At 37.3% G+C, this 27764-nt stretch overlaps 1 protein-coding gene across 18 annotated transcripts in view; it reads right to left on the bottom strand.

Moving 5' to 3' along the window:
* BPTF (bromodomain PHD finger transcription factor) overlaps positions 1-27764 on the bottom strand; it is a 140000-nt gene that overhangs the window by 33379 nt on the left and 78857 nt on the right. For 11 of the 18 annotated variants that reach the window (XM_082441978.1, XM_082441970.1, XM_082441984.1 and 8 more), the window contains 12 exons: positions 21117-21246; positions 20565-20703; positions 17899-18078; positions 14504-16814; positions 10156-10280; positions 9475-9603; positions 7556-7706; positions 6624-6747; positions 2380-2626; positions 1855-2016; positions 1487-1638; positions 483-591 (listed from right to left, as the gene is read on the bottom strand). In XM_082441978.1, the coding sequence (XP_082298104.1) occupies positions 483-591; positions 1487-1638; positions 1855-2016; positions 2380-2626; positions 6624-6747; positions 7556-7706; positions 9475-9603; positions 10156-10280; positions 14504-16814; positions 17899-18078; positions 20565-20703; positions 21117-21246 (3959 nt within the window). The remainder of the gene's footprint in view (positions 1-482; positions 592-1486; positions 1639-1854; positions 2017-2379; positions 2627-6623; positions 6748-7555; positions 7707-9474; positions 9604-10155; positions 10281-14503; positions 16815-17898; positions 18079-20564; positions 20704-21116; positions 21247-27764) is intronic. The other 7 variants (XM_082441972.1, XM_082441977.1, XM_082441976.1 and 4 more) reach the window with 3 other exon arrangements.

The following is a 27764-nucleotide window of genomic DNA, read 5'->3' as shown; positions in this document are numbered from 1 at the left end:
ATGTTTCTCATAAATGCACAGTTCGATTTCTTTTTTCACTCCATCTTTACAGGCTTCAACTTTTAATATGGGAGCTTTAACTTATTTACATTAAAAAGGGCAGGCACTGCCTTTGTGATCTGGTTTTATGCTTTCCATTTAAATGCTTCTTAGCCATTTCCTTGATTTTATCTTTTGCCACACAGACTGTTTTCTTTGCTTATTCTCTTTACTCCAATGATCTGAATGTATATATCCCATTTACTAGAGGTTTTAAGAACATTTTTAACAAGCATACTTGGACCTGCTTTTCTCTTATTGACAATGCCAGAAATGAAATAAAATCTATGGGTGTGTCCCATGATGAATCAGAAATTTAGTATGCTTCAGAATCTCAATTCATATTGGTATTTTCCAGTATGTAGAGTGCCAAATACAGAATATTATAGATTTCCTAGACTGACTCTTTAGATGTAAAATGATAATACTGGATGGGTGAATACCTGGCTGTACCATCACAGGTGTTCGAATAATTGCCTTTCCTAGTGTTGACTGTTGGAGTGGTGTTCTAATCACCGTCATACCAGGGCGGATCTGAGGCCCTGTGATTACCTACAAATAACACAAATGACAATGAATTAAAATGTTTTTAAAAGACTAAAGCATGATGGACTTAGAACAGAGATCTTTAAACATTCTATATTGATAAACATGTCTACAGAAATTACAGAGGCTCTTGGACATTACATATTAAATTATATTAAGCATCAGGATAAAGATAGAACTTTGAGGGGAGAAAATGTAATTTAAATGAGATCGCATGAAACTCCTTGTCACTGACACCAAGAATAGCCTACAGACTAAAAGGAAGGATACAAGACCCAAGAAAGCTCTGCTCTATAACCACCACAGTTGCTCACAGGAAAATGATGAGCCCTATTTTCCCTGAGCTCCAATCCTTATCTGTAACCCAGAGAACACAGGTGCAAGATCAGAGACCAGAAGTTCTTTCATAATTTAAAGGAGAGACTACACAGCATATTATTTTCAGTGTTAGGTTTAGAACATTCTCAAGTCTGCAAAACATTAAACTTTTTCCATAATACTAGTGCCAAAGAAATGATGTATATAACATGTGTGCATATCAGCTGATAGACAAGTTAATGCTGTGGATTATGTTTTCACTCTACTTCTTAGCTGCAGAGCACGTCGTTTTCCTGGGTGATCCAGTGTTGCCCATTGTTTTCAATAAAGACATTTTCTTCGTAAAATCCTGGAAAGCAATTCTTATGATTCATAAACTATACTAATGTGCTATTAACTAAATGTTAAAAATTAACAGTTCACTTGAAATATAAGTAACAGATTTTTTTAAAAAATCAATACTTTGTCACAGATTAAGTAAAAGGTGAAGAAAAATTAGAAGTTGGATTAATCCTGGAAGAGGCCATTCTAAAAACTTCAACCAATGTGGTTAACACCAAATGAACCTGTAAAGAACTCTTACTTGGGAAGTGCTTGTAGTTCCTCCAGAGCTTGAGGTATTGGGCCTAATTGTGACTGTTGCTGTCCTGGGCTGGAATGAAGTAAAGGTTTGCTGACTTGTACCTGTACTGGATGGAATGATACCCAGGACTTTCTGCTGTACTTGAACAACGCCTTGAAAAAAAGATGAAGAAGTAATTGATAACTGCCCCTTTCATAAAACATCAGGTATTGCTTGGTTCCTGAGGAGAAACAAGGTGTGGCGGGGGTTTATAGTGGGCTACATAAAATGTGAGATCCGAAGACTGAAATCAGTGAAAAGGAAATGAAAAGTAATGGCAACAGTATGATCTGGCAAATGTGAATTAAAACTCTTCACATTTCCCTTACCTCCTTGCGTTGCTGGCACATTTACAGCGACAATCTTGCTGTTTGCAGGAAGTGGCAGTTTGGTAATTACTTTTCCTGCCATAGTGACTGGATTGCCTGTAATTTGGAACGTCTGACCTGTGCTGGCAATGGTTGTAGCAGATGTGGCAGCTGTGCTGGTGGCTAATGGGGTATAAGACATTTAATAAGCTTCAGATTTAAAATAACCAGCAACGTAGTGACTTCTAGGAAGGCACCAATGCATGAAATGTGGCTCATTTTGTATTTTTAAGAAAAACATTCCTCTCCACTCAAAGTAAGTGAACCATGTAAATGTTGAAAGTGAAATAATGTATAAGAGAGGAGTTTCGCTAATGTAATATTATGAATATTATCTGTAACAAACCTACTGTTAACAGTTTGTTTGCTCAATCAGCTGCAGAAGAAAAATAATTTTCTAAAGAAACATTTCATTTCAGTAGGTAAAGGACTGAAATTTCTTTTTCTTGAATGAAAGCAATCTTTTATTTAATCACAGTTGTGTACCTGAATTTGACTGGCCTTGCTTAACCCAGGTAGCAAAGGTCTGATGAAAGTTCTTGTTCTGCTGGAATGTTACTGTAGCTGGAGATCCAACTTTAGTAGTTAGTACCATTTTAGTGCCAGCTGTAACTGAGCCACTTATGGGGGCCACCATAACTTTCTGTGCTGGAGAGATGGTACTAGTTGTACTGTTTGTTGGGGAAGTAGTGGAAGCTGCAATTACTGTAGGCTTCTGCTGTTCCAATCGTTTCTAGAAAAGTCAGGGAGAGAAATCATGAACCAAAATCGTTCCAAATAAAAACACCAATCTGCATGAAGTCCAGCCACAATTCCTCTCAATCTAAGAAACTGCACCAAATTTCTAAAATATTTAACTTCTGAAAATATGCCCATACAAATTTACACTTGAATTTAATTTCTTGAGGGAGACAACACTTTTTATGACTCTAAATCACATATACTTTATTAAAAGCAGTAAGTTTTTGGTAACAAAAATTTGAAATGATCAAGTTTTTCCAGTCTGTGCAAAGGTCCGAGCTTTCAGACTGAAAGTGTAAGAGACGTGGGTGATCTTACTGGAGACAGGGATACCTTGTGATTCAGCGGTGGGGTTTAGAACAGACAGACAGCAAATGATGGGACCTGTAATGTTAATTTATCCAATCATAAAGAACATGTCAATATTTAAATATCACTATTCAAGTTGGCAAACCTGCAATCAAACAAGCTGAAAATAATAAACAACTTTTCTAGACTTATATTTTTCAGTTCAAGTATTTTTACAGAAAAATCCTTTAGACTATTTTATACAGAACGGTATAATCGGATCTTTCAGACTATAGTGTTATTAAAGACAATTTGTGTTTCTTTTCCCAGAGACTGCTGCCTTTTCCTGACAGCTTATCAACATGACAGTTTAAGTTTACACATGTAAAAACTACAACTTGATCTTTTTGAATTATGGTTTCCTCAGGGTATGCCCAGTAGTGGGATTGCTGGGTCGTATGGTAGTTCTATTTTTAGTTTTTTAAGGAACCTCCATACTGTTCTCCATAGTGGCTGTTATCAATTTACATTCCCACCAACAGTGCAAGAGGGTTTTTCTCCACACCCTCTCCAGCATTTATTGTTTGTAGATTTTTTGATGATGGCCATTCTGACCGGTGTGAGGTGATACCTCATTGTAGTTTTGATTTGTATTTCTCTAATGATTAGTGACGTTGAGCATCCTTTCATATGTTTGTTGGCAATCTATATATCTTCTTTGGAGAAATGTCTATTTAGGTCTTCTGCCCATTTTTGGATTGGGTTGTTTATTTTTTTGATATTGAGCTGCATGAGCTGCTTGTAAATTTTGGAGATTAATCCTTTGTCACTTGCTTCGTTTGCAAATATTTTCTCCCATTCTGAGGGTTGTCTTTTCATCTTGTTTATGGTTTCCTTGCTGTGCAAAAGCTTTTAAGTTTCATTAGGTCCCATTTGTTTATTTTTGCTTTTATTTCCATTTCTCTAGGAGGTGGGTCAAAAAGGATCTTGCTGTGATTTATGTCACAGAGTGTGCTGCCTATGTTTTCCTCTAAGAGTTCTATAGTGTCTGGCCTTACATTTAGGTCTTTAATCCATTTTGAGTTTATTTTTGTGTATGGTGTTATGGAGTGTTCTAATTTCATTCTTTTACATGTAGCTGTCCAGTTTTCCCGGTTCTGAAGAACCTAGGGGCAGGACAGGAATAAAGATGCAGATGTAGAGAATGGACTTGAGGACACGGGGAGGGGGAAGGGTAAGCTGGGACGAAGTGAGAGAGTGGCATGGACATATATACACTACCAAATGTAAAACAGATAGCTAGTGGGAAGCAGCCACATAACACAGGGAGATCAGCTCGGTGCTTTGTAACCACCTAGAGGGGTGGGATAGGGAGGGTGGGAGGGAGACGCAAGAAGGAGGAGATTTGGGGATATATGTATATGTATAGCCGGTTCACTTTGTTATAAAGCAGAAACTAACACACCATTGTAAAGCAATTATACTCCAATAAAGATGTTAAAAAAAAAACAAAAAACTACAGCTGGCATTGACAACAAACCTGGTGGCAAACCCTTTACCCTTCATTATCTTATTTAATGCTTGGACCAACCCAATAAAGTTGCTGGTACTGTGATTTAAAGATAAGGAAACTGAGACTTAGAGAGGTTGTAAAACTAGCCCAAGGTCACAGAGCTAGTAAATGCTGGAGCTGAGCTGTGTACAAAAATCAAATTCCAATGCTGAACTATTTCTTGCCATCAAAAACTGCTCACCAAAGACAGCATACCTAGTCTTTTTACTGTTACTTTTGTATATGTCCTCTATGCCTTAAAATAATGTGAGGTATTTTACATAATTTCTCATTCCTCAGAAGAAAAGGAGGGCTTCCCTGGTGGTGCAGTGGTTGAGAATCCGCCTGCCAATGCAGGGGACATGGGTTCGAGCCCTGGTCTGGGAAGATCCCACATGCTGCGGAGCAACTAAGCCCGTGCACCACAACTACTGAGCCTGCACTCTAGGGCCCACAAGCCACAACTACTGAAGCTCGTGCTCCGCAACAAGAGAAGCTAATGCAAGGAGAAGCCCACACACTGCAACGAACAGTAGCCCCCACTTGCCACAATTAGAGAAAACCTGCACGCAGCAGCTAAGACCCAATGCAGCCAAAAATAAATAAATAAATAAACAAATAAATTTATATTTAAAAAAAAGAAGAAAAGGAGCTTAGTTTTGGATTCTTAGACATGTCATCCAATTGAATCAGTTAAAAAAAAAGGAGGCAAAAAAACCAAAACAACTAAACACATAGTTATTTTCTGGGCCTATGCCTTCAAAAATTGGAAATGCTGACTATGGGAAATATAGCCAATATTTTGTAATAACTGTAAATGGAGTATAGCCTTTAAAAATTGTATAAAAAATTTTAAAAAATTACAGGGGGAAAAAATATCACAGGTTTGACATGTCCACAAAATCTGCTGGGTTTGCACACATGTTCAAAAAGGCAAGTTTGTCATTAAACTCTAGCTGTCATTATTTCTCAATTTTTGCATGGAAAAAAAAGTTTTGATCATCTTCATTGCTAAATTTGGAAAACATATTAAAATGAAGATTGACTTGTTTCAAGAAAGATATTTTAAATAAAAATTTTGAAGTAATATATAGATTAAGTATATACTGCTCTGTTCGATTAAGCTATATACAGGTGGATGTCCATCACCTCAGAAACTGACACACATAGGAAAAGCAAAGAATACAATGTTCTTGGGGGACTTAGAGAGGTAATACATCACCAAGTTCAGGTTCTGACTTTCAACAGCCAGAGAAAAGCTTATTATCAAATTAAAGAAATTGACCCCCTGGCACCCCCCAAAAAGTAATACCTTGGGTTACATCGTAGAGATGACAAAACACATCCATAAAATGAAAAACAAAACAACTAGCCAGTCTTTCTGTGAGTGGAGAGATAGACATGACAAAATCCAGAAGTGCTGTTATCTCAAACTTTGATCTAAGTGAAGATGACCTAGAGTAAACCACTGTAAAAGATACAAGAACTTGAAAAAATACTTTATAAAATATGAGGAAAAAGGTAAAACATGAGGAAATGAGTCTGATTTATTTATGTAATATGTAATTTTTAAGTAAGTTATGTGTAACTAAGTTAATGATACCTATTTTATCTATTTCTATTTTATCTATATCCTGAAAGTTTATATATTCAAGTTTGGCTAAAAACTTTCATAGTATCTTCTTATTAGAATGAAGGGGTAATTATCTTTTATTTGGGTCCCTAAATAGTCAGGCACATATGACACATCACAGTATGGAAATACTAAGACGCCACAGTAGCTTGATGACCACTAATTACAACAAACTCTTATACTTTTAGTACAACTCACTTTTTCATAGACCACAGAGATTTTACAGATTGGAATTTTACAGGAAAAAATTATCTTTAGAAACGACCCTTTGAATTATAAATATAATAAATAAGAGAAATTATACTTCAAACATTGTTCTTCAAATATGTACACTTTTTGCAAAACCAAACCTTGGTATATCCACAGAGCTATTTTCAAGTACTGAAATTAAGATATATATGAGATACACGTAAAAATAAAACCACATGAATATATAATTACTGTGCTTTTAGTGTGCACGAATTTGGCTAAAAATGTCAATGCGCTGCCAGGTGGGACTGGTACCAACTCCCCCACCTGCTGGGCAGCCAATCGCTGCTGTTTGAGGTGAGCCTCCATTTGGGCCTGGAAGTCCTCTGCCTTCTTCTGTTCACTAACCTTAGCCTGTTGCTCAACTGCTTGTGCCTTTTCTTTCTCCACTCTGCAGGGAAAGAAAGGAGGAGTTTATCAGAAACTACAGGCATACCTCATAGATACTGTGGGTTTGGTTCCAGATCACTGCAATAAAGCAAATGTTGCAATAAAGCGAGTCACATGATTTTTTTGGTTTCCCAGTGCATATAAAAGTGATGTTTACACTATACTGTAGTCTACTAAGTGTGCACTAACATTATGTCTAAAAAAAATGTACATACCTTAATTTAAAAAATACTTTATTGCTAAAAAATGCTAATAATCATCTGAGCTTTCAGTGAGTCGTAGTAGTGACATCAAAGATCACTGATCACAGATCATCATAACAAATATAATAATAATGAAAAATTTTGAAATACTGTGAGAATTACCAAAATGTGACACAGAGGCACAAAGTAAGCAAATGCTGTTGGGGAAATGGTGCCTATAGACTTTCTCAATGCAGGGTTGCCACAAATCTTCAGCTTGTAAAAAACGCAGTATTTGCAAAGCACGATAAAGTGAGTATGCCTGTATCCTACTAGGCATCTGGCATCTAATATTAAGTGAAATCTGGTTAAGTTTCACATCATACAAAAAGTATAAAATTATTTCAGTTTAAAAATAAAACATCTAAATTAAGGTAATTCAAAATTGACAAGTAGATAATAACTCATAAAAATTAGAAAGAGGACATTAGTAAATGATACACAGCTAGAGAATCAAAAGGTGGAGCAAAATTAGGACATACCGAATAAACTATTAAAGGGGTAATTCTTTAATTCTGAAGTGATAAAAATCTTCAGCATCTGATCACATATAAACCATTTCCTTACCTCTCAGCAAACGCCCTGATCTCCCATAATTCCAACTCTTCCTCTGCTACCCAGGTTTCAATAATAACAGGGCCAGTTTGCTTGGGCGTTTCTGGTCTCTTTGGCCGCAATGCACTCGATCGAAGGCCTTTCCTCTGAGGCGTAGGTGTTTCTTTGGAAAAGAAATCGGAGTATTTTAAGCAATATAGCTTCTAAATTATAGTACTTCTGGCATCTTCTCTTATATCATGAAAAGCAGGGATTGGCAAACATTCTCTTAAAGGGCCAGATGGTAAATACTTTAGACTATGCAGGCCAGATGGTCTCTGCTACAACTCCTCAACTCTGTATCATAAAAGGAGCCAAAGGCAACACATAAGTGAGAAAGTGTGGCTGTGTTCCAATCAAACTTTATTAACAAAAGCAGATGGTGGGTCAAAGCTCATGGTTTGCTGGCCCCTGATATAAAAGTCCTATTAGCCTTTACACAGCCTGTTCCCTCTGCCTGGAACACTACTCCTACCCTCCTTCCCCCTCATTTGACTGGTGTCTAATTCATCCTTCAGACCGCAACATGGATACAACCTTCTTCAAGAAGCGTAGCGTGTTCCTCCCAACTGGGCTGGGTGTCCTTGACATGTACAACTCTGGCAATCTGTATTTCCCTATCAGGGCACTGAGAAGAGGGACTGGAGAGTTACTAATGTAAAGGAGGGATCGGAAACTATTAAGAACAGATATAATCTCCAGTGATAAGATTCTAAAAATAAAAAGTAGGGACAGACAAGCATTGAACCTTCCCATATGTTCAGTAGAATCACAGGCAAGCAACAGAAGGAAACTGAAACAGCAGCAGGACCTGGATTGTATGAAGTGATACAAGAAAAGAAAAGTGATTCAAGGAGACAGCAGTGGTTTGCATCAATGGCTGTGGAGTCAAGACTGATGACTGGTCAGGAATGCCTTCTTCCATCTGTGTGTCTTTGCCTATCAACTGAGCTGTCTATTCCTGTTCCAGGACAACATTGTTTTAATTATACTAATATTTCATCATCTATTAGGACAGCTACCCCCTTATTGGTACTCTTTTCAAAAAAGCCATTCTCATTTATTCTCCAAGATGAGCTTTTGAGTTGACTCAATCAAGATTCAAAAAATTAAATTTATCCATTTGGGGACAATTAACTTCTATAAAATAGTAAGCTTCTATTTATAGACAGCATTTTCTTTTTACACGCTTCTTCATAGTTGTTCCCCTAGGTATTTTTACTACACATGTAAAATAAAATTATTGATTTTTGTCTAATTATATATCTTGAATCTGGACACCTTACTGGACTCTTTTTAGTGTTAATAGTTTTGTTTCTCAAGTATAGAATTATCATACCTTTTCTTTGCTTCCTTTAGAATAGGGGTTGGATCCCATTCTTCTATGTACTTGCCACCTAGGGCCTATCATGTAGGTGTCTACAAATGTTTCCTGAGTAACTCTTTATGCCTCTTAGGTTACTTCTACCCTGAGCACTGAAGTATTACACAATAGCTTGAACCCTTGAGTCAACAAATCTTCACTGACCACTTATGTGTCAGATTCTGCAGCAGGTTCCAGGACTACAATCAGACAGACTCAAAGGCTTGAGTCTTGGAGCTGACGGTCTGGTGTCAACCACTGCTCCGTATCTGTAATTACTGATACAAGAGGTATTTGTACCCTTCCTCTGCCTGGTACCGTGACTGTAGGCACCACTGTGTGTCTAGTGGAATGTTGCTATGTTTATTAATTAAATATCATTTTAATAACAGAATAGTTTGTGATGAAAAAGTATTTTTTTCAAAAGTTGAATAAAGAGTTAAAGAAACAATTATAATCAAACTTCAATTCATAAAAGATATGGCTAACAGGTAAGTAATAAAAGAATAGAATTCTTTCTACTCCTTACCTTTTGGTGCTTCTGGAACTCCAATGGGGCAGATGATTTTCCTGATACAGTATTCAGATCGAATGCCATAAGGACCAACATCTCGCCTCTTAATTATTTCTGTTGTTGTGATTTCAGTTTCAGATGTTTCTATGGTGATTTAATTCACATAGTATTAATAACCACCCAAAATATTCAGAGAATAAAAAGGTACAACATCTGGTACTTTAAAAAAGAGACTAAACCTTTGGAAACATTTGCTTAATGAACAGCTGCAGGACCATCACTAGACTGCAACAATACTGAGTTTCTTCCTCACTGAAAATTTCTAAACTGAGCAAAATGCTGTTTGGGGACAGTTTAGTTCCTGGTGGCAAAATTCGGTCAAAATAATAAAAACCCTAGGAGAGCAGCAGCAAGCACAGGGTTCCAGATGTCCCAATTTAAATGATTTATACTGTGCGGTAAGAAATATCTTTTAAAAATTCACACTGGTTCACACATTAGTGACTCCCCTTATAATGTGAAACCCCCCTGCCCGGCCCCCAGGATTTTATAGCATGTGCCGCTAAACTTGACAAAAGCCTTGTTTTTAAAATACTAGCACTATATTTTAATAAATAACAGATATGCTTAAAATGAAGTGAACCGTCAAGAGGTTTTTCTCTTTTAAACTTAAATTAGAAAATAAAAAACCGCTACCCGTCCGTGTAGTCCCTCCTCCTGGAGGAGCCTTGGCTGCCATGTCATCCCATCTCAGACTTGCCCACAGTAACCGCAACATAAGACTCACTCCAGCTAAGGACTTCACAGTCTGAAGTCTATACCTGAAAGAAAAACCCAAGAAAAACGATGTATGTATACACACACACACACACACATACACACACACACACACACACACTCTACTGAACTAAAGGATTGTTTTTTGTCCTCATTGTGACTTCAATATTTATCATATGGCTTTATAAGCACTTTGGTTATTATATGTCCCTTAATAAAAGAACTTTCTTGTTCCCAGGCATAACATGCATCTAACAATTCACAAAGGGGCTGTAGTCACCTCAAATGCCATATAAATATGTAAAACAAAGCATGTTTCATTGTAAGACTGATATGGCAACAATTCACAAAGATTTTATAAATTTAGCCTAATTCTAAAATGTGTGTTAGAAAAATTATGAATGAGAGCATATATGGAGAAATAAATAATTGTGTGACAATGTGATAAGTGATCTGAAGAAGAATAAAATCTTAACTGATTTTTGCTGAAACAAACTGAAAATGTTTCAATTTTCTCAAAAAGCAAAACAAAAAGACCTCACAAATCCAATAACACCTTTCCAGATGGACAGAAATTTTGTACTGAAATGGTGGTTCTGCAAAACACGAAGTACTGGATGATGAATGCTGCTAATACTAACATTACTTTAACAACATCAGTGTAGTTTTAGAATCTTATGATACAATGAATAATAAAAAAGGACATTACTATGTTAGTTACTAGTCAGGAGACAAAAGAATCTCCTCTGTGTTCAGGTTTTTTCTAAACACTGTATACAAAGTTATTGAACATTTTAGATATTCTTTTAAAAATAATATTAAAAACACATTTCAGAATGAATTTACAACTGCAATGAATATCATGTCTTAAAATGGAGCTAACCATAGAACATTTTAAAGCAGCCCTAGGCTGCCAATTCTCTATTAGTGGTTTTGTATAATTAAATATTTTATTGACGTTTCCACATACTTAAATGAATATACTGATTGATTGTACTGTAGGGAAAGCCTATGAAACGAAATAATTTCCTCCTCTAATAGAGGTACAAGGTAAATCTTAGACAATTTATATTTGAAAAGCAATGCTTTCTATTCTTAACGTTAAGTTAGAAAAGCAAACAATGTGAGAAAGAGAAAGCTCTAGCCAAAAAGTTGCTGCAATTTCTTAACTTCCCCTCTCCACCTGTGACACCATTATTTTCTTTGTTGTGCTATCACCCTGTGAATCCTCTGACCTGAACAGACGGTTATTAAATGAGAGGGCAAATGTTAATCAGTGCAAGGATGTCCTGAGAGGGGGAAAGTGTCTGTCACTTTCAGACCACACACCCTAAAGAATTGCCTAGGGAACTTTGGACTCATGGGAGAAAACAAATGAATATTTATTTGGAAAGAGAGTTGTTTCTCATTCTCTCTCTTCTTCCTCCAATCACTCTCAACAAACAACAACTTGAAAGCATCTCTATTTTACGATGGAAACAACACCACGTGGGGAACACATCTCATGCATTGGAGCGTGTTCATTCATTTATTCATTCAAAAAATACTTGAGTGTCTTCTGTCTGTTAAACTAAGTGAAAGGAGCTGGGGACACAGAAATGAATTATAATGTCTTCCTGCATCCTCGGGAGCTGTAACAGAGGAAAGCACAAGGGAGTGGTACCTGATTGGGCCCAGGGATGGGGATGAGAGCTTTGCTGGAGTCTCAGAGGACAAGGGTGAGGGGGCAGCTGACCAAAGGGCAAGGGGGCACACATGTGCTGAGGAGGAAGGTGCACAAAAGCACACACTTCTTCCTGAAAACCACATCCGGTGTACTTTGGCTGGAGGGAAGGGGTGTGAAGGTGCAGCGAGAGATGAAGCTGGCACGAGGGAAGCAGGCAGAAGCCAAAATGTGCTGCACCAAATGGAAGGGTTAAAGAGCATGAGGGGCCATCTATAAGGAGATCTCTGAAAGGTACCCAGCTTTGCGTGGGTTATAAAGGGGAGCCCTTCTCGTAGCCGGGGTGGACAGGTGACAGATGCTTTCCCCTTCCCAGCCCCGTGGTGGTGAACACATCCTCTTTAAATGCCTGCTCAGCTCACTCAGAACATTCACAGGATAGATCTGCATTTTTAGGAGATCCTTCTGACAGCACCGTGGAGAAAACTACTGGTTCAAAGTGATCATGAAACACAGAATCAGGGCCTGGGGAAAAGGAAGTAAGGGAATGGACAGTGTGGAGGGAAAAAGAGGCCCTAATGAGTCAAGGAGACAAGTTTCACTTTTTCAATACTGCTCAGCCTTAATGTTAAATTTAATAAAGACCAAACATGCGCCTTTGGCCTTCTTAGCTCCTACTCTAAGCATCAGACATATTTTATTCAAGTGTGAGTAGAAAAATGCATTTCACATGCATGGTTTTTATAGCGATACATTTTTTAAAAATGCATTCTAAAGTCAAGAATCATTTACATTTTTACCCATGCCTCCGTTAGATAGAAGGGATTATGTTTCTCTCAACCTCAGCAAATTAAGACGTTAGCATATATCTGAAGGCAGTATCTGTTTAAAACGTACAGGAAGGTACTTCCTTCCATTAAAAAATGAGAAATTAACTAAACAGATAAAAACTGTGCCCCCAGTGCATATGAAAACATAACAATACAAGGTTTCTGAAACCCAGCCGTGCAGAAAAGGGCCCTGGGCAACACGTGAACAGAACTGGTTCAGAGAAAAGTGCTTCGCAGTCAAGCCTACCTTCCATTTACAGAATAGAAAAGAGCAGAAAGGTCGGCCTCCACAACTGCCAGGTCACTTTAATTAAAGTATTTGTACATAGTAACTTTTCCAGTGGGAAAGAAGTTACCTGCAGGACAGTCAAGGATACATTTTGGGACCGCTCTCAATGAAGAAAGCAGAAAAGTGCAGAGTAATCCTACAAATCCATGAACTGTAATGAAGAGTTCCTTGATTCCCTGCAGGATTCTGCAAATCCTTCATTGCAGGCCCTGCAGAGAAATTGTACTTTTCAGCTGTCTCTATTGAATGTGTAATGGAGTGATGATATTTTAATTCAAATCAAAAGATGAGTTATTAAAAACTTGGTCAAACCAACTATGACTGGTCATATTAATTAATTCCTTTATAGAGAGTACTCATTTACAGTCTTTTTTTTTTTTTTTAATACTAGCTAATTGTAATATAAAGAAAACAAAAAGTATGATTTCAACTTAAAGGAACCATACTAAAGACACACAGAAATGAAGCCTAAAGTGAAATGGAGTCTGCCCAGGAACTTGCTGACGTCATGAACTTCAGGATCCTAGCGAAATCTCACTGCAAACAAGACCGTGCCTAGTTTCTGAGCATGTCCCACAGAACTCTTATGTTTTCAATGTTCACGTCCCATCCTTTTCAATTTTAAGGGTGAAAAGATAAAAAGACAAGGACATGGAAAAGCACAAAGCAAGGACAAATACGTGAAATGTGATATAGAAGATAAAGTACTGGACTGGGGTTTAGGAAAACCAGGCACTATTCCTAACTCAGTCCCTCTGGGACCAGAGGCAAATTATTATGCATCTAAAAAAGATACGAATTTCTAAGATCCTTTCCCAACTTAAAACTACAGGATCTTACAACTGCCAACTCTACGTACTTATAATTTATCCCCAAAGCTTAATGCCCAGAAAATTTTAAATTAAGACTAGTTCTGGGTTTAAAGAAACTCTCTAAGGAATCTCAGACTACCTTTTCTCACATAAATAACAGAGAACTCCAAAACAAATGTCTATCATGCAAACAAATTACATTAAGATTTCTACATTATGATGAACCTTGTGTGATTTACAGGCATGTTTCCTATGTCTTATGTTTTTATGAATTACCTAATAGAAATAAAATACAAACATTCCAGAAAGTTGGTGATTATCCAATTCTGTGATTATCTCACTCCCAAAGCAAACACATGGCAATAACTTGGAGGTTAGACCACGAAAACAACTATGTTTGACACATTTCTTTTGTCTTGTGAAAAGTGAAGCTGAATTTCATTTTAAAGGATTCCCTTACATTTTCAGTCTTTAAACATTTTTCCCTAAGTAAACTTTAGTACCTACCAGCTGGCCGAGTTAAAAACTCTCTGTGTCTTATTTCCATTACTAACTTTGCCCATTAAATATATATTTCCCTGTCTTATTTCTGTTATCTCATAAATGAGATATTTTTATTAGTTAATTCTTTAAAAACTTTCTCCCTCCCCCAAATGCATTTTAAAGTACATACCTCCAGGTGATACCAAAGGTTGGTCTAGGAGAAGGATATGGCCATATATCCAAGGCAGGTTTTGCATTGTAATTAAAATAAGGGACTTCTCGGATTCCTCCTTTTCTGGCCAATTTTTTTAGGTCATCATTGGGCAAAACAAATATGCTCTTCTTGCTGCTCTTGGTGATAAACTTTCTGTACGATGGCAGAGCTGTACCTGAACGAGTCTTCTTGGGTCTTGAAAACTTCATGAGTTTCACTTTGTCTCTTGTGGAATATTCTTTGCTCACGGTCATAGATGTTACCAGAGTGCCTCCTGCGGTGGTCAGTGAGTCTGTCACTGTCGTGGTGACCACAGTTTTGCTCTGCTCCTTCACAGAGATTATGTCCACACTGCTGCCTGTGGAGGGCGTGGAAAGCTTTGTTACCGTTGTAGTGGTGGTTGTGACAGTGGACTTGGCACAATTTTCTGTGGAAGAGACCACAGTCTGCTTATCAACTTTTGCTACCTTAATTACGGTTTTTGATTCTGTGGCCACTGTGGACGTCATGGTGGTGACTTCTGTGATGACTGTTTTTCTTTTAGATTCTCCATTGACATTTTCATCTTTGTTGGTGGGCGGGCCATTTTCATCAATAAAATCATTACTGAAGTGAGACTCCTCTCCAGAAGTAACAGGAGACGAAGTAACTTTCTTAACTTCGCAGGTTTCAATTTCCATATCTTCTACCTGATTGGCTGAACTGCTTTCTGGACAAGATGGCAGAGGCGTGGTAGCTTGGGTACCCTCAGACTCTTTGGTTGATGGCAGGGTCTCTAGGCGATCTTGGTAGTCGCCTTCAGTATCCGAAGACCTCAGTAAACATGATTTTGTTTCCAAGTTGTTTTTTTCATTAAAATCTTCCATGATGACATCACCATTCATGAATGGCTTTACAGCAGATTCTTTAACAGTCAAAGACTTAATATCATTTTCAGGAATTATTTTATTTATATTATTAACCTTTGGTTCAACGTCACAACTTCCTACTTTACTCTCAGAAATGTCTTTCAAGCATTCACCTTTCAAATATACTTTAGGTTTATTATCTTTTCCATTTATTTGAAAGGTACTTGCTTTCTGTCCTTTCTTTTCAGACTCTCGGTTTTCATTATTCCTTTTGTCAGTGACACTTTTCAGATTGATTTGATCGATACATTTATTAAGTGGTCTCTCCTCTAATTTCTGATCTTGACTTGGTTTTTTACCATTTGCTTCATTTACCTTAGCCTGCAGCCTGTCGTCACAGTTTCCAGGGGTCTTATCTGAAACAAACTCATGTTTCAATGGTTCTAAGCCTTCACTACCTTGTTCTTGAGTTATTAACTGTTCAGAAATACTTTCACTGCTATTCTGAACAATCATATCTTCTTCACTGCTGTCTTGAATAGACATAGTATCAGAACTATTTTCCAAAGTGCTATTATATTCAGAATCACATCCCAATTTTCCTTCAAAGTCTATTGCTTTTGACAGAGATGGGATATCTCTATCATCAGTACTTTTAGGTACTGATGGAAGTAAAGGGCTCTGGGAAGGAGACACAATGGTGTCATTATCTTCCTGTATGAGTGGTTTTTTGTTCTTATAGATCAAAGTACCAATTTCATCTGCACTGGCTAGTTTAGCGTCATCAATGAGAAAATCACTTCCTTTTGTTTTAATCTTACTGGGTTCCTGGCCTTTACTGGCAGGGTCAGAGAGACTCTCATCTACGTCATTTCGAACAGAATTTTGTTTCTGACAGTTTGTCTCTGCGCTCTGAATGGAGGCATCATCTAGCATTTGATCTTTTGAATAAAGTTTGTTTGTTGTATGATCAGAATCACTGATTCCAAGAATTGAGGAATCATTTTGTGAACATCCCCGAATCAAGTCTTCAGATTTATCGTTACTTGCATTAGAGCTCTGTTCTTGTGCAAGCAAGTCACTTTGACACCCTTCTTTTACTTTTGTTATTACTGGTGATTCAGACAGACTTTTCGAAGAACTTGTGGAGGTCTTTCCTATACCCTTAATTCCACCCTCCAACTTCATTTTCTCGTGGCGTTGCTTTTCTTCCAGTGTAAACTGTTTAATTCTCCTTTCAAGGAGTCCATCTAGTTTGGATGATTTGATTTTCTTTTTATAACTAGTCCTTAGATGAAAACCCTCACTGACATTGACCACATCTACTTGAGAACTTTCCTGACAATTTATATGTGACTCTATTTTCACATCATCGTCTATTTCCATCGGTTCTTCCTTAAAGGATTTATCATTGTCAGAGTCTAAAACTTCTTTTACATCTGTGAAACAAAGACATTTATATAAATGTAATTTTTAGTCTGAAATATGGAATTCATGATAATATTTTCACTTTAAAAAATACCAGTTTTTCTGATTTTTACTCAAAACCTTAACTATAAATAGCTATATATTTAAAAGTTCCTGATATGATTAAAATAGGTCAATGGACAGGGCTAAACTTTATAAAAGGTTAAAAAACACATACATTCCAAATATTTAAATATTCTGATTCCTAGTATCTAAAAATGATGGAATGCCACAAGGAAAAATAACTTAGTATGTGACAGCTATTGCATATACCAGTACCTTCGCATAAGATTTTGTACAGAGTATTTTATGGTTATTTTATGGTTATAAAACATATTAAGGCTCATGCATTATCTAACTTATCTAGTTTTTAAAAAAACAACTTTTCACAAAAGTCAATGTAAGTTCCTCAAAAGGTTGAACATAGAGCTATCTCTTGATCCAGCAATTCCACCCCTACGTATTTACCCAAGAGAAATGAAAACATATGTCCACATAAGAACTTGTACATGAATGTTCATATTTCCATTATTCTTAATAGCCAAAAAGAAACAACTCAAATGTCCACCATGAATGGATAAACACAACATGACGTATCCATACAACAGAATATTATTTGTAAATAAAAAGGAATGAAGTATTGATACATGCTACAACATGGATGAACTTTGAAAACATGCTAAGTGAAAGAAGCCAGACACAAAGGACCACATACTACCTGATTCCATTTATATGGAATGTCCAAAACAGGCAAATCCATAGAGACAGAAAGTAGACTGGGATTTAGGGAGGGCTGACTGCTAGTGGGTATGAGGTTTCTTTTCGGGGTGATGAAAATGTTCTAAAATTGAGTATGGTGATAGATGAACAACTCTGCGAATATAGTAAAATCCACTGAATTGTACACTGTAAGTGGGTGAGTTATATGGCATATGAATCATGTTTCAATAATGCTATTATCAAAAAGAGACATTGCAGTACCTTTCCTGCTGTGCGAACTAGATCCAGTGCTTTCTTATCACCCCCAGGCTGCCCTCCACACTTTTCTCTCCTTACCTTGGTCCTTCTTCTCAGTAACCTTTGAAATGTCCATTTCACTTTGGTCTGCTCCTTTTGTAGCATCTGAATCTTTTACCTCGCCTTTCTCAGAATCAGACTCTGTTTTTATTTTTTTTGGACTTCGTGGACTTTTTCTTCTATCTGATTCATCCATATTTTCATCCATATTATTTTTAGCTAAAAAAAACCCCAAGTATATAGTAATTACAAGTATGTCAAATATTAGCAATTTACTTTAATACACCTAGTTTAGTGGAAATTATCAAGTATATTCCAGCAATTTATACTTTAATTTTTATTCAAAAAACCCAAAATACAAAAGTTGAAGCTGTTACATTCTTTCTTATATGCTCAGCTGACCTAAAGCATAGAAGTAATGACTACAGTTTAGATGTACTTCAGAAGCCTTCACATATGAGACTATTTCAACCTGTTCACTGACTCCAGAAAGTCTGCATCAGTGGTTTCTAACATACTTTGTATTACAGAACCATATTAGAATTGGATAAACGCTATGATCCCCTACCCAGAGAAAAAGTACATACACAAACTTTTGTAATAAATTTCAATGGATTCTTGAATACAGTTGAAGTTTATCTATAGATTCCAAGTTAAGAATACTTAAGTCTGTATCACAGAAAAGAGAAATAACCAAATGCAATGTGTAGCCTTGTTTGGACCTGATTTACTACTGGTTTCTTCCCTGCTACCAGCTGCGAGGAAAAGACTCAAAAGCTGCTCCAAGACCAACTTGGTACCTGCTAGATAAAGGCCCAGCATCTGGACAATAGAAAACCCCATGCTAAGGAAAGTGGATACAAAATAAATTCGCAAAAGCCTAAATATTTTGCATATTGATAATCTGGATTTTATTACATAGGTCAAACACAATTAAAGAAAAGCTCTCTATAATTCTTTCTAAGTGCTACACAGGTAACTGGAACAATGAAATAGTAATAAAAATTATAACAATCTTTTAGAATTTATTATAATGGACATTTAGCTTGAATATAATCAGATAATGTAAATGAATATTGAATATTTCTATTTAGCAAATAGAAACAGTTATTGAACATCTGCTATATGCAAGACACTCCTAGTCCCTAAAAAATAAATTCCAGTGAGCTCTATAAAATACATGTTTTTTTCTGTTAAAAGGTAATTCAATGACAACTTTCCCACATTCACAGTTTCAAAAATCTACTGGTTCAGGTTTCATGAGAACCATTCATAAGGAAGCCAAATCAGTTAGCTAGGTGTGTACATAGCACTTATTTGGCACTACAGCATGGGCTTCACAGGAAAGACCGTATCACACCATAAATTAGCAAATATGCTGCAGAGTGAACAGAACTGCTTTTGAAAATTGCTTAGATAACAAAGGAGAGACAACATGGTAGAGTGCAAAAAGGGCAACAGAAGCACTAACTGTGTGACCTTCAGTATGGCACTTAACATCTTCATGAAATAATTCGTTCATGTAACATGAGTTTCAAAATATTTACTTCCTAAAAGGGCAGTTCACCTCTAGAGTTCTGTGATTCTAAACACTAAAGTGGGGACTTCTCAGGTGGTGCAGTGGTTAAGAATCTGCCTGCCAATGCAGGGGACACGGGTTTGAGCCCTGGTCCAGGAAGATCCCACATGCAGCGGAGCAACTCAGGCCGTGCGCCACAACTACTGAGCCTGTGCTCTAGAGCCCGTGAGCCACAACTACTGAGCCCGCGTGCTGCAACTACTGAAGCCCGCGCGCCTAGAGCCCGTGCTCCGCAACAAGAGAAGCCACCACAATGAGAAGACCATGCACCGCAATGAAGAGTAGCCCCCGCTCACCGCAACTAGAGAAAGCTCGCGTGCAGCAATGAAGACCAAACGCAGCCAAAAAATAAATAAATAAAGTCATTAGCCAGTAGCATAAACTGAGTTACTATCTCCTTTATGTGATAGTGTTATGGAAGCCTCTATCGCTTTCTTTCTGGTTTTGTTAAATGTTACAATGCTGAGGTCACCAGACTGTGTTTCCTCAAGAAGTCAGGTAGTACTGAATTTCAGATTTTAGAAAAACAATTAGGTAGCTGAGGCCTTCTTTCTTTCTTTTTTTTTTTTTTAACAATTTTTTTTTAAATGGGAATTATTTATTTATTTATTTATGGCTGTGTTGGGTTTTCGTTTACTGTGCGAGGGCTTTCTCTAGTTGCGGCAAGTGGGGGCCACTCTTCATCGCAGTGCGCGGGCCTCTCACTATCGCGGCCTCTCCCGTTGCAGAGCACAGGCTCCAGACGCGCAGGCTCAGCAATTGTGGCTCACGGGCCTAGTCGCTCCACGGCATGTGGGATCGTCCCAGACCAGGGCTCGAACCCGTGTCCCCTGCATTGGCAGGCAGATTCTCAACCACTGCGCCACCAGGGAAGCCCCCTTCTTTCTTTTAACAAGTTCTATTCTATCATCTTTTCAAGCTAAAATCCTAGATATCAAAATCCCATGAATAAAGGTAATTTAAAAAACTTTAGAGTTTATAATTATTAAACTACATTAGTAATTTTTCACATTCTAGTAAGAATTTCAGAAAAACACTTTTATCCAAAATATAGTCAATATACTACAAATTTATAAGAATACAAATCAGAAACAATTATGCAGGGAAAACAGCTTAAATTACTTACTTTCTTCTAATGACTTTCTGTAATTCACATTAGTATTGCCTGGCAATTTAGGAACAAACCTATAAACATGAGTTTTACTAATCCAGCTCCAACCACCATATCCTGTTACTCTGTATTCCTCTCCTTTTTGTTTCCAAACCTGGTGTAAAGTGAAAACATGCTGATTAAACAAGAATGAGAATGTTTTATAAAGCACGTGTGGTTTTACACATTTTTCCTAAATAAAATAAATGGTCAGGCAAATTAATTTACCAGTCATTTTATTTTCACTGAGAATCAAAGATTTATGAAGAAACTTAATATTCCTTTCTAATATGAAAGATATAAAACAATTTTACATTTACAACAATTTCTACAAATTGGTCTAATGACTCACCTATATTCTACTAACATAAACCTATGCTTATAAAATTGCCAGAAAGATTTACTTCATTCCAACTACATTAATTAAAAGTGTGTCAAAAGTAAAAAAAAAATTACTAAGTATTCAAAACTGCAGAATCAAAGTCTCAGAAATGGCTAACACAATTTAAAAGATCATACCAAAATTACCTGATGTTTAACTGGAAACGTATATTTTACCCATGTAGCTTGTTGCATTGTTTCTTCCTCTTCTTGTTTTTTCTCTTTTTTTTTGACTTTCTCCTTTTCTTCTCTTTCAATTGATGTCATTCTATGTAACCTAAGAATATATGGATAGAAAGACAGAATTACACTCAACTATGAAAAATAAACAAAAAAGATAAAAATATAGTACTGAAAATTAGGAAGACAAAAACAAAGAATGGTTAGCTATAATCCCACAGCCCAGAAAACCCAGACTCATAAAAATAAGTAGATGTACAATTCTCTAATAGGAAAAAAATCAAATAGTACAAAAAGAAAAAAAACAGAACATGCTATCCTTCTCATATGCCTCTCCATAAGAAATATACTCACTTATGACTTATTTATGCATACACCAACATTGTAATATAATATCTTGTGTAATTATAAATACAATTACACAGTCTTTAATCAATGAAAAACTGCACTAGATCTTTCCATACCAGAAGATACATATCTTCTTTCCTTCCCCCCAAAAAGACCAATAAATCCCAAAACTCTTATTTTATCAACCAATATTCCTATTTCTACTAGTACTTGGGATTTTAAAGTCTTCAGAGGGTCCACTAACATAGGACTCAGGTTTCCTACAACCACAGAGAAAGGGACCCACAGGGCTCCTGCTTTTGGATGACGGGAAGGGTTGGGCAGGAAGGACCACATTGACTGGGCATTAATCATTAGGCATAGGGCACAGACCACACTCTTTTTTCACGTAAGAAAATAGATATCACTGCACCTACCAGTAAGGAGATGGGCAGGTCTGTGGTGAGGTTCTACTTTAAGGTGATTAGATTAGATTATCACGAATGGGAATATTTCCCATAAAGAAGAACATTAACCAAAATCTACGAAGAAAGGAGCTCCGGTCTCTAAGAGCCCTAGTGCTAGAAGAATTGCTTTTATCATACCCTACCCAGATGTAGCCAATTTCAAATGCACAGCTATGTGAAAAGAATAAAGAGATCTTTTGTTAACTTGGGGGAGCGGAATAAAGATGTGAGAGGGGATTTAATCCTTTTCACCTCCGTCCCTCCACCAAAAACTTCCTATTTATCTATCTCCACTTTGAATAAAGTTTTGTGTCCTTGTGATTACAGCACCCTAGAATCTAGTGTCCCCCAGGCCAAGAGCTCATACCTGTTAACTGCACACAACCAGTACAGCAAAGAGTCTTCATCTCTCACTACTGACGGGAGAGGAAAGGGAGCGGATTCTCACTGGGGACTCATTTAGTCTCAGACACCATAATTTGCAACCAGGGAGTGGGGAAAGCTCTGTAGGCACAACACAGTGGATAACCTGCCAGCCTCAGCTCTCCAGGGTAAAGAAGGAGCAACTGAGCTACGACCAAGTAGTATTTCTCAACAGGGTTTTTGTGGGCTCAGCTTTAAACACCTATAAAAGGCCAGGTCTGGCACAGCAACTGAGCCATCTTCGCAGATGGTGGCCAGGAATAGAGCACTGTCTGGGGAGAACACCAGTACGGTGACACTCTGGGAACGCGCAGCTAAGCTGGGCACTCAGCTTGTGCTCTTGGGGTTCACATGGGGAACAGGTCCATCTTCATCCTCAAAGACAAAGACTTCACCTTGCTGACGCCAGGCCAGTGAGGTAGTATTGTAGCTAAACTGTGATGTCCGCTCTCCCAGAATAGATTCTACTGTTCTCACTACCTCCAACACAATCCTTATGGGAAAAGGCAGCAGGAAAGGTGAGCTCTGCAGGGGTTCAACTGCATTGTTGGGCAGAAATCTTGGCTACTGCTGGCAGCCTGACGGCCCCAGGAAAGAAGCCCCATGACGCTGGTACTACGAGCCTCCAGACACCACTCCGTACTGGCGGGTGCACTGGGGGCAGGGGCTCCCTCCACACGTCCTCGGTTCAGAGAGCCCAGAGAGCCGGGCAGGGAGTGTGGACTGAGCCTCAACTCCGTTCCCCATCTCCACAGGGTTTTGTTGTGTTTCTCTTCCTATTACAAACCAAGCTACAGGAAACCATGTTTTACGTGTTTCTTAGCAAACTTGAGGAAGATCCCTTTGTGTTTCCCACTGGTAGAACGGCTGAGTCCAAAGGGTATTATATTTAAAGTGCTGACAGATGGTGCCCAATTGCTCTTCGGATGTGTACGCTTCACACTGCCATCAATTATAAAGCAACGCTGCTTTCCCGCACCTTCACTCAAGTTAGTACCAAACTTCTAAATTACTAGCCCAATTGAGAGAGAAGAAATACTATCCCATTGTTTTTATTTACATTTCTTTAATTATGAGAGAAGTAACCACTTTTTTACGTCTACTGGCCTTTTATATTTATTTTTCTGCCAAATGCCTGTTCAAATCCTGTGTCTTATCTGTAATGGGCTTTTCATTTATAAAAGGTCTTTTTCATTTATAAAAGGAAAGTTTCCATTTGTGGTGTACATATTTTTCCTCAGTGTGTCATCTTTTGGATTTGATTATAATATTATTTTTCCACTCAGAATTTTAAATACATATATCCACTTTTTTCATCTATGGCATCTGGGTTTTATATCTGTTTGAAAAGAAAGTATCACAACAGAAACATAAATTAATCCACGCGCTCTTAAGTTTTTTGTTATAGTTTTTAACAATATGTTGGGTATTTTTCAATCCTCATTTGCCTGAATGTTTTTGCTGAGGCAGGAATCTGGGTGATATTTTCCCCAAGCACGCCCTCTTTTCCTTCTCTGACAGGCAAAGCTATCACAGTGGATTCCCACATGTGTTTAGGTCTATTTCTGGATTCTCTGTTTGATTCCACTCCTCTACTTCTTCTATAGTACAAATTATTTTGATTATCGTAGCTTCAAGATATATTCTAAATATCTATTCCCTTTTTTTGTAATACCTACTTCCCTTTTCTTACACATTTTCTAGAGGAAATATTAGTATCATTTTGGTCAAGCCTCCCTCTCCCTCCAGGAAGAAAACTCCTATTCATAATGTAAATGAATATTAAATTTGATAGATTAAGTTAATATAATTAATATACTGCATGGCATCTTTAGAAAAATGCAACATACATATGTAAGCATATGATGTATCTTTTCATTTACTCAAAGTATCCTTTATATCTTTTTTTTTTTTTTTTTTTTTGGCCACTGCACGGCAAGTGGATCCTAGTTCTTCAACCAGGGATTGAACCCGCAGTGGAAGTGCAAAGTCCTAACTACCGGACTGCCAAGGAAGTCCCAAAGTAACCTTTATATCCTTAGTAAAGTTTTAACGATTTCTTTACATGCTCCTAAATATTTATTAAATATATTCCTGGCTTGAGGTGTTTTGTCGTTGCTGGACGTTTTCTTCATTGTAATTTTTAAAAATATGTAAACTGTAACCAAGTTAAGAAACAGAACCTTATCAATAACCACTACATCCAAAACTAGTGTGTCCCACCCCCAGGCAGCCATTATCCTGACTTTTGTGTTATCATTCCCTTGCTTTTCTTTATAGTTTTACCACCACCTATGTGTGTATCCCAAACAATATAAAGTTTGGCTTTTGAAAACTCAGCAAGAAGAAAACTAGCTGCATGAGCAAGAGCAATATTGTCACTATTAAAAGAAGGCTCCCAGGAAAAAATAAATGTGTCTCCAGGTCACCTTTCACAAGTCAAGAGCCTCCTGTGGTGCAATCAGAGGGTGCAGTCATAAGCAACGCCTAGAAGACAGTGCGCCCACCACACTCAGGGTACCTGGCAGGACCAGGTGTAAACAGGTGCACTGCAGAGACAGACTCATGCATTGCTCTGCTCTTCTTGCTTTTGTGCCTTTTGAGGATTCTATGGCGTGACTGGTGAAATTCTCAGTTCTCCCCCACTGACTTGGGATTTGGCTTTCTTGGGTAGGGTACCACTCGTCCTCCTGCAATACTGCTTGCAGTTTTACTGGTGCTCTCTTCTCTGTTGTTCCCCTTGTCCCTGTGGGTTTATGCTTTGAAAAAATCCCTTTGCCATAGTTTTGGTGGAGTTCAGTGGGGAGCAAAATTAGATGTGCTCATTCAATTTGTTATTTTAACTCAGAACTCCCGCTGTATTTTCTTCATGGTTACTATCTGCATATATAAAAGCGACTGTTCAGTATGGGGGTCACCTTGATTAATTTTCATATTGTTTTATAGTTTTTCAGTCAATTAAGTATACAATTAGATCAACTACATATAATTGTCCCTACATTTACCTATTTATGTTTTATTTCTCTCGGCAAATTGCATTAATACTTTAAAGAAAAGTTAAAAGATAACAGCAACAGTGGGGATCTCTGTTTTGTTCCACCTAAATGTTAATGGGAATACTTCAAGGGTTTCATCAAAAAACATGACGGTTTGGTTTGAAATACATCTTTACAAAAAAGGGGAGGGGGCATTCATCTATTTCTACTTACCCAAGTTTTTTTTAAAACCAAGAATTAATAATGAACTTATATCTTCTTAATAAACAAATACCTTCTTGACATCTAATGAGAAAATCAAAGTTTTCTTTCTTTGACTTCTTAAAATAGCAAGGTATTAATAATCTCCTAAGAACAGACAAATCTTCCATACCTAGAGGAAGTCAAATTAGTCATGATTTATTATTCTTTTAATTTACTCTTGACTATATTCGCTAATGCTCTGTTTAAGATTTCTTGCATACACTTCTATTTGCTATTACTTATTTTTTTTTTAAAGATTTTTTTTTAAACTTTGGGTTTATTTATTTATTTATTTATTTATTTATTTATTTATTTATTTATGGCTGTGTTGGGTCTTCGTTTCTGTGCGAGGGCTTCCTCTAGTTGCGGCAAGTGGGGGCACTCTTCATCGCGGTGCGCGGGCCTCTCACTATCGCGGCCTCTCTTGTTGCGGAGCACAGGCTCCAGACGCGCAGGCTCAGTAGTTGTGGCTCACGGGCCCAGTTGCTCTGCGGCATCTTCCCAGACCAGGGCTCGAACCCGTGTCCCCTGCATTGGCAGGCAGATTCTCAACCACTGTGCCACCAGGGAAGCCCTGCTATTACTTATTAATCAATGGTAAATATTAATAAATGAGACAGGGCCATGATTTTCTATTTATCTATTTAACAAGTTTTAGAACACTTTTGTACTAACAGAAATAATAATGAACCGGATTTCCTTCTTTTTCTATTTTATGGAACAGTTTACATAGAATTATCTGTTTCCTAAAATTTGAAGAACTTCCTCATGAAATCATCTGGTCCTGCCCATCTCCTTACTGATAGGTGCAGTGATATCCTTCAAACTGAACCAGAAATCCTTTTCTTGCCTAAGAGTGTGGCCTCTGCCCTACTGTCTAATGATTCAGATCAGTGGGACTCCTCCTCCCCAACCCTTCCCCCACCCAAAAAGAGGAGTCCAGTGGGGCACTTTCTCTATGGATGTAGGAAGCCTGAATGCTATGTTACTGGACTCTGTGAAGGTTTGAAATCCAAAGTATCAGTGAGAGAGATTCAGAAATATTGTTTGTTACGTCCCCTTTTTCATTCTTGATATTGGTTATTTGTTCTTTATCCTTCCTTCCCCCCCACCCCCGCCCCCGTTCCTGATAATCTCATCAGAGGTTTGTAAATATAATAGTATCTAAGGTACACTTCTGTTTTCTATTTCATCAAATATTGACATATTTCCCATCTTTGGTTTGACTCATTGAGGTGCATGCCTAGCTAATTAATTTGCAGTTTTTCTTGTTTAGTGTAAGCACTGAAGGCTACCCATTTCCCCTAGGTACTCTTTAGTTGTTTCCCACAAATTTCAATTTATGTCGTATTCTCATGAACATTCAATTCATAATGTTTTCTAGTTTCCATTACAATTTTTTGACCATTTGTTATTTATTTAGAAGCATATTTCTTAAGTGTCAAGCATATAGGCCTTACACTTCTTTAAACTTTTACCACAAATGTCTACATCCCTAAACAATACAGCATTATATTAGCATACATTCTTTTAACCTTTACATAAATAGAATCACACTACATATATTTTCAGGCAAAGAACTGTTACACTCTGTTGAACACTTCTGAGAGTCAATCTCATTGACTCATGTTGCTCTGGTTTGCTTTTTTACTGCTGTACAGTATGCTATTAGAGAACCACACCATAATTTAAACATGCCTGATTATGGGCATTTAGGGATTGCTACCAATTTTCACCATTACAAAATATTATAAGGAACACCTTTCTACATGTCTCTTCATGTACAGATACAAGGTTTCGCTAAGGTTTTTAGTTAGGAACAGGATTGTATTCTCAATATTACTTTTACCAAATTGTTCTCTAAGATGGTTGTAGTATTTAGCTCTTTTATCGACAACATATCAGAATTCTCTTCCTATTATATCACACATTTGCCAATACTCTTTAAATTTATGACAATCCAATGGATGTGAAATAATAGCCCCTAGTTTTTGGGGTTTTGGGTTTTTTTTAAATATTTTGATTGTATTTAGGATCTGTTACTCCAAAGACACCATGAGTCTTTACACAGTAAGATCTAAGTCTGGCAAAGATGCCTGCATTGTGAGTGGTACTTAGGGACTGAAACTGTTTTCAAACCAGCAGAATCACCTCTACAA

This window comes from Balaenoptera physalus (genome assembly GCF_965194825.1).
Source record: "Balaenoptera physalus genome assembly, chromosome: 20".
In the NCBI taxonomy this organism is placed as follows: Eukaryota; Metazoa; Chordata; class Mammalia; order Artiodactyla; family Balaenopteridae; genus Balaenoptera; species Balaenoptera physalus.
The sequence above is the reverse complement of the archived record's forward strand: the minus strand, read 5'-3'. Positions and strand labels throughout refer to the sequence as shown.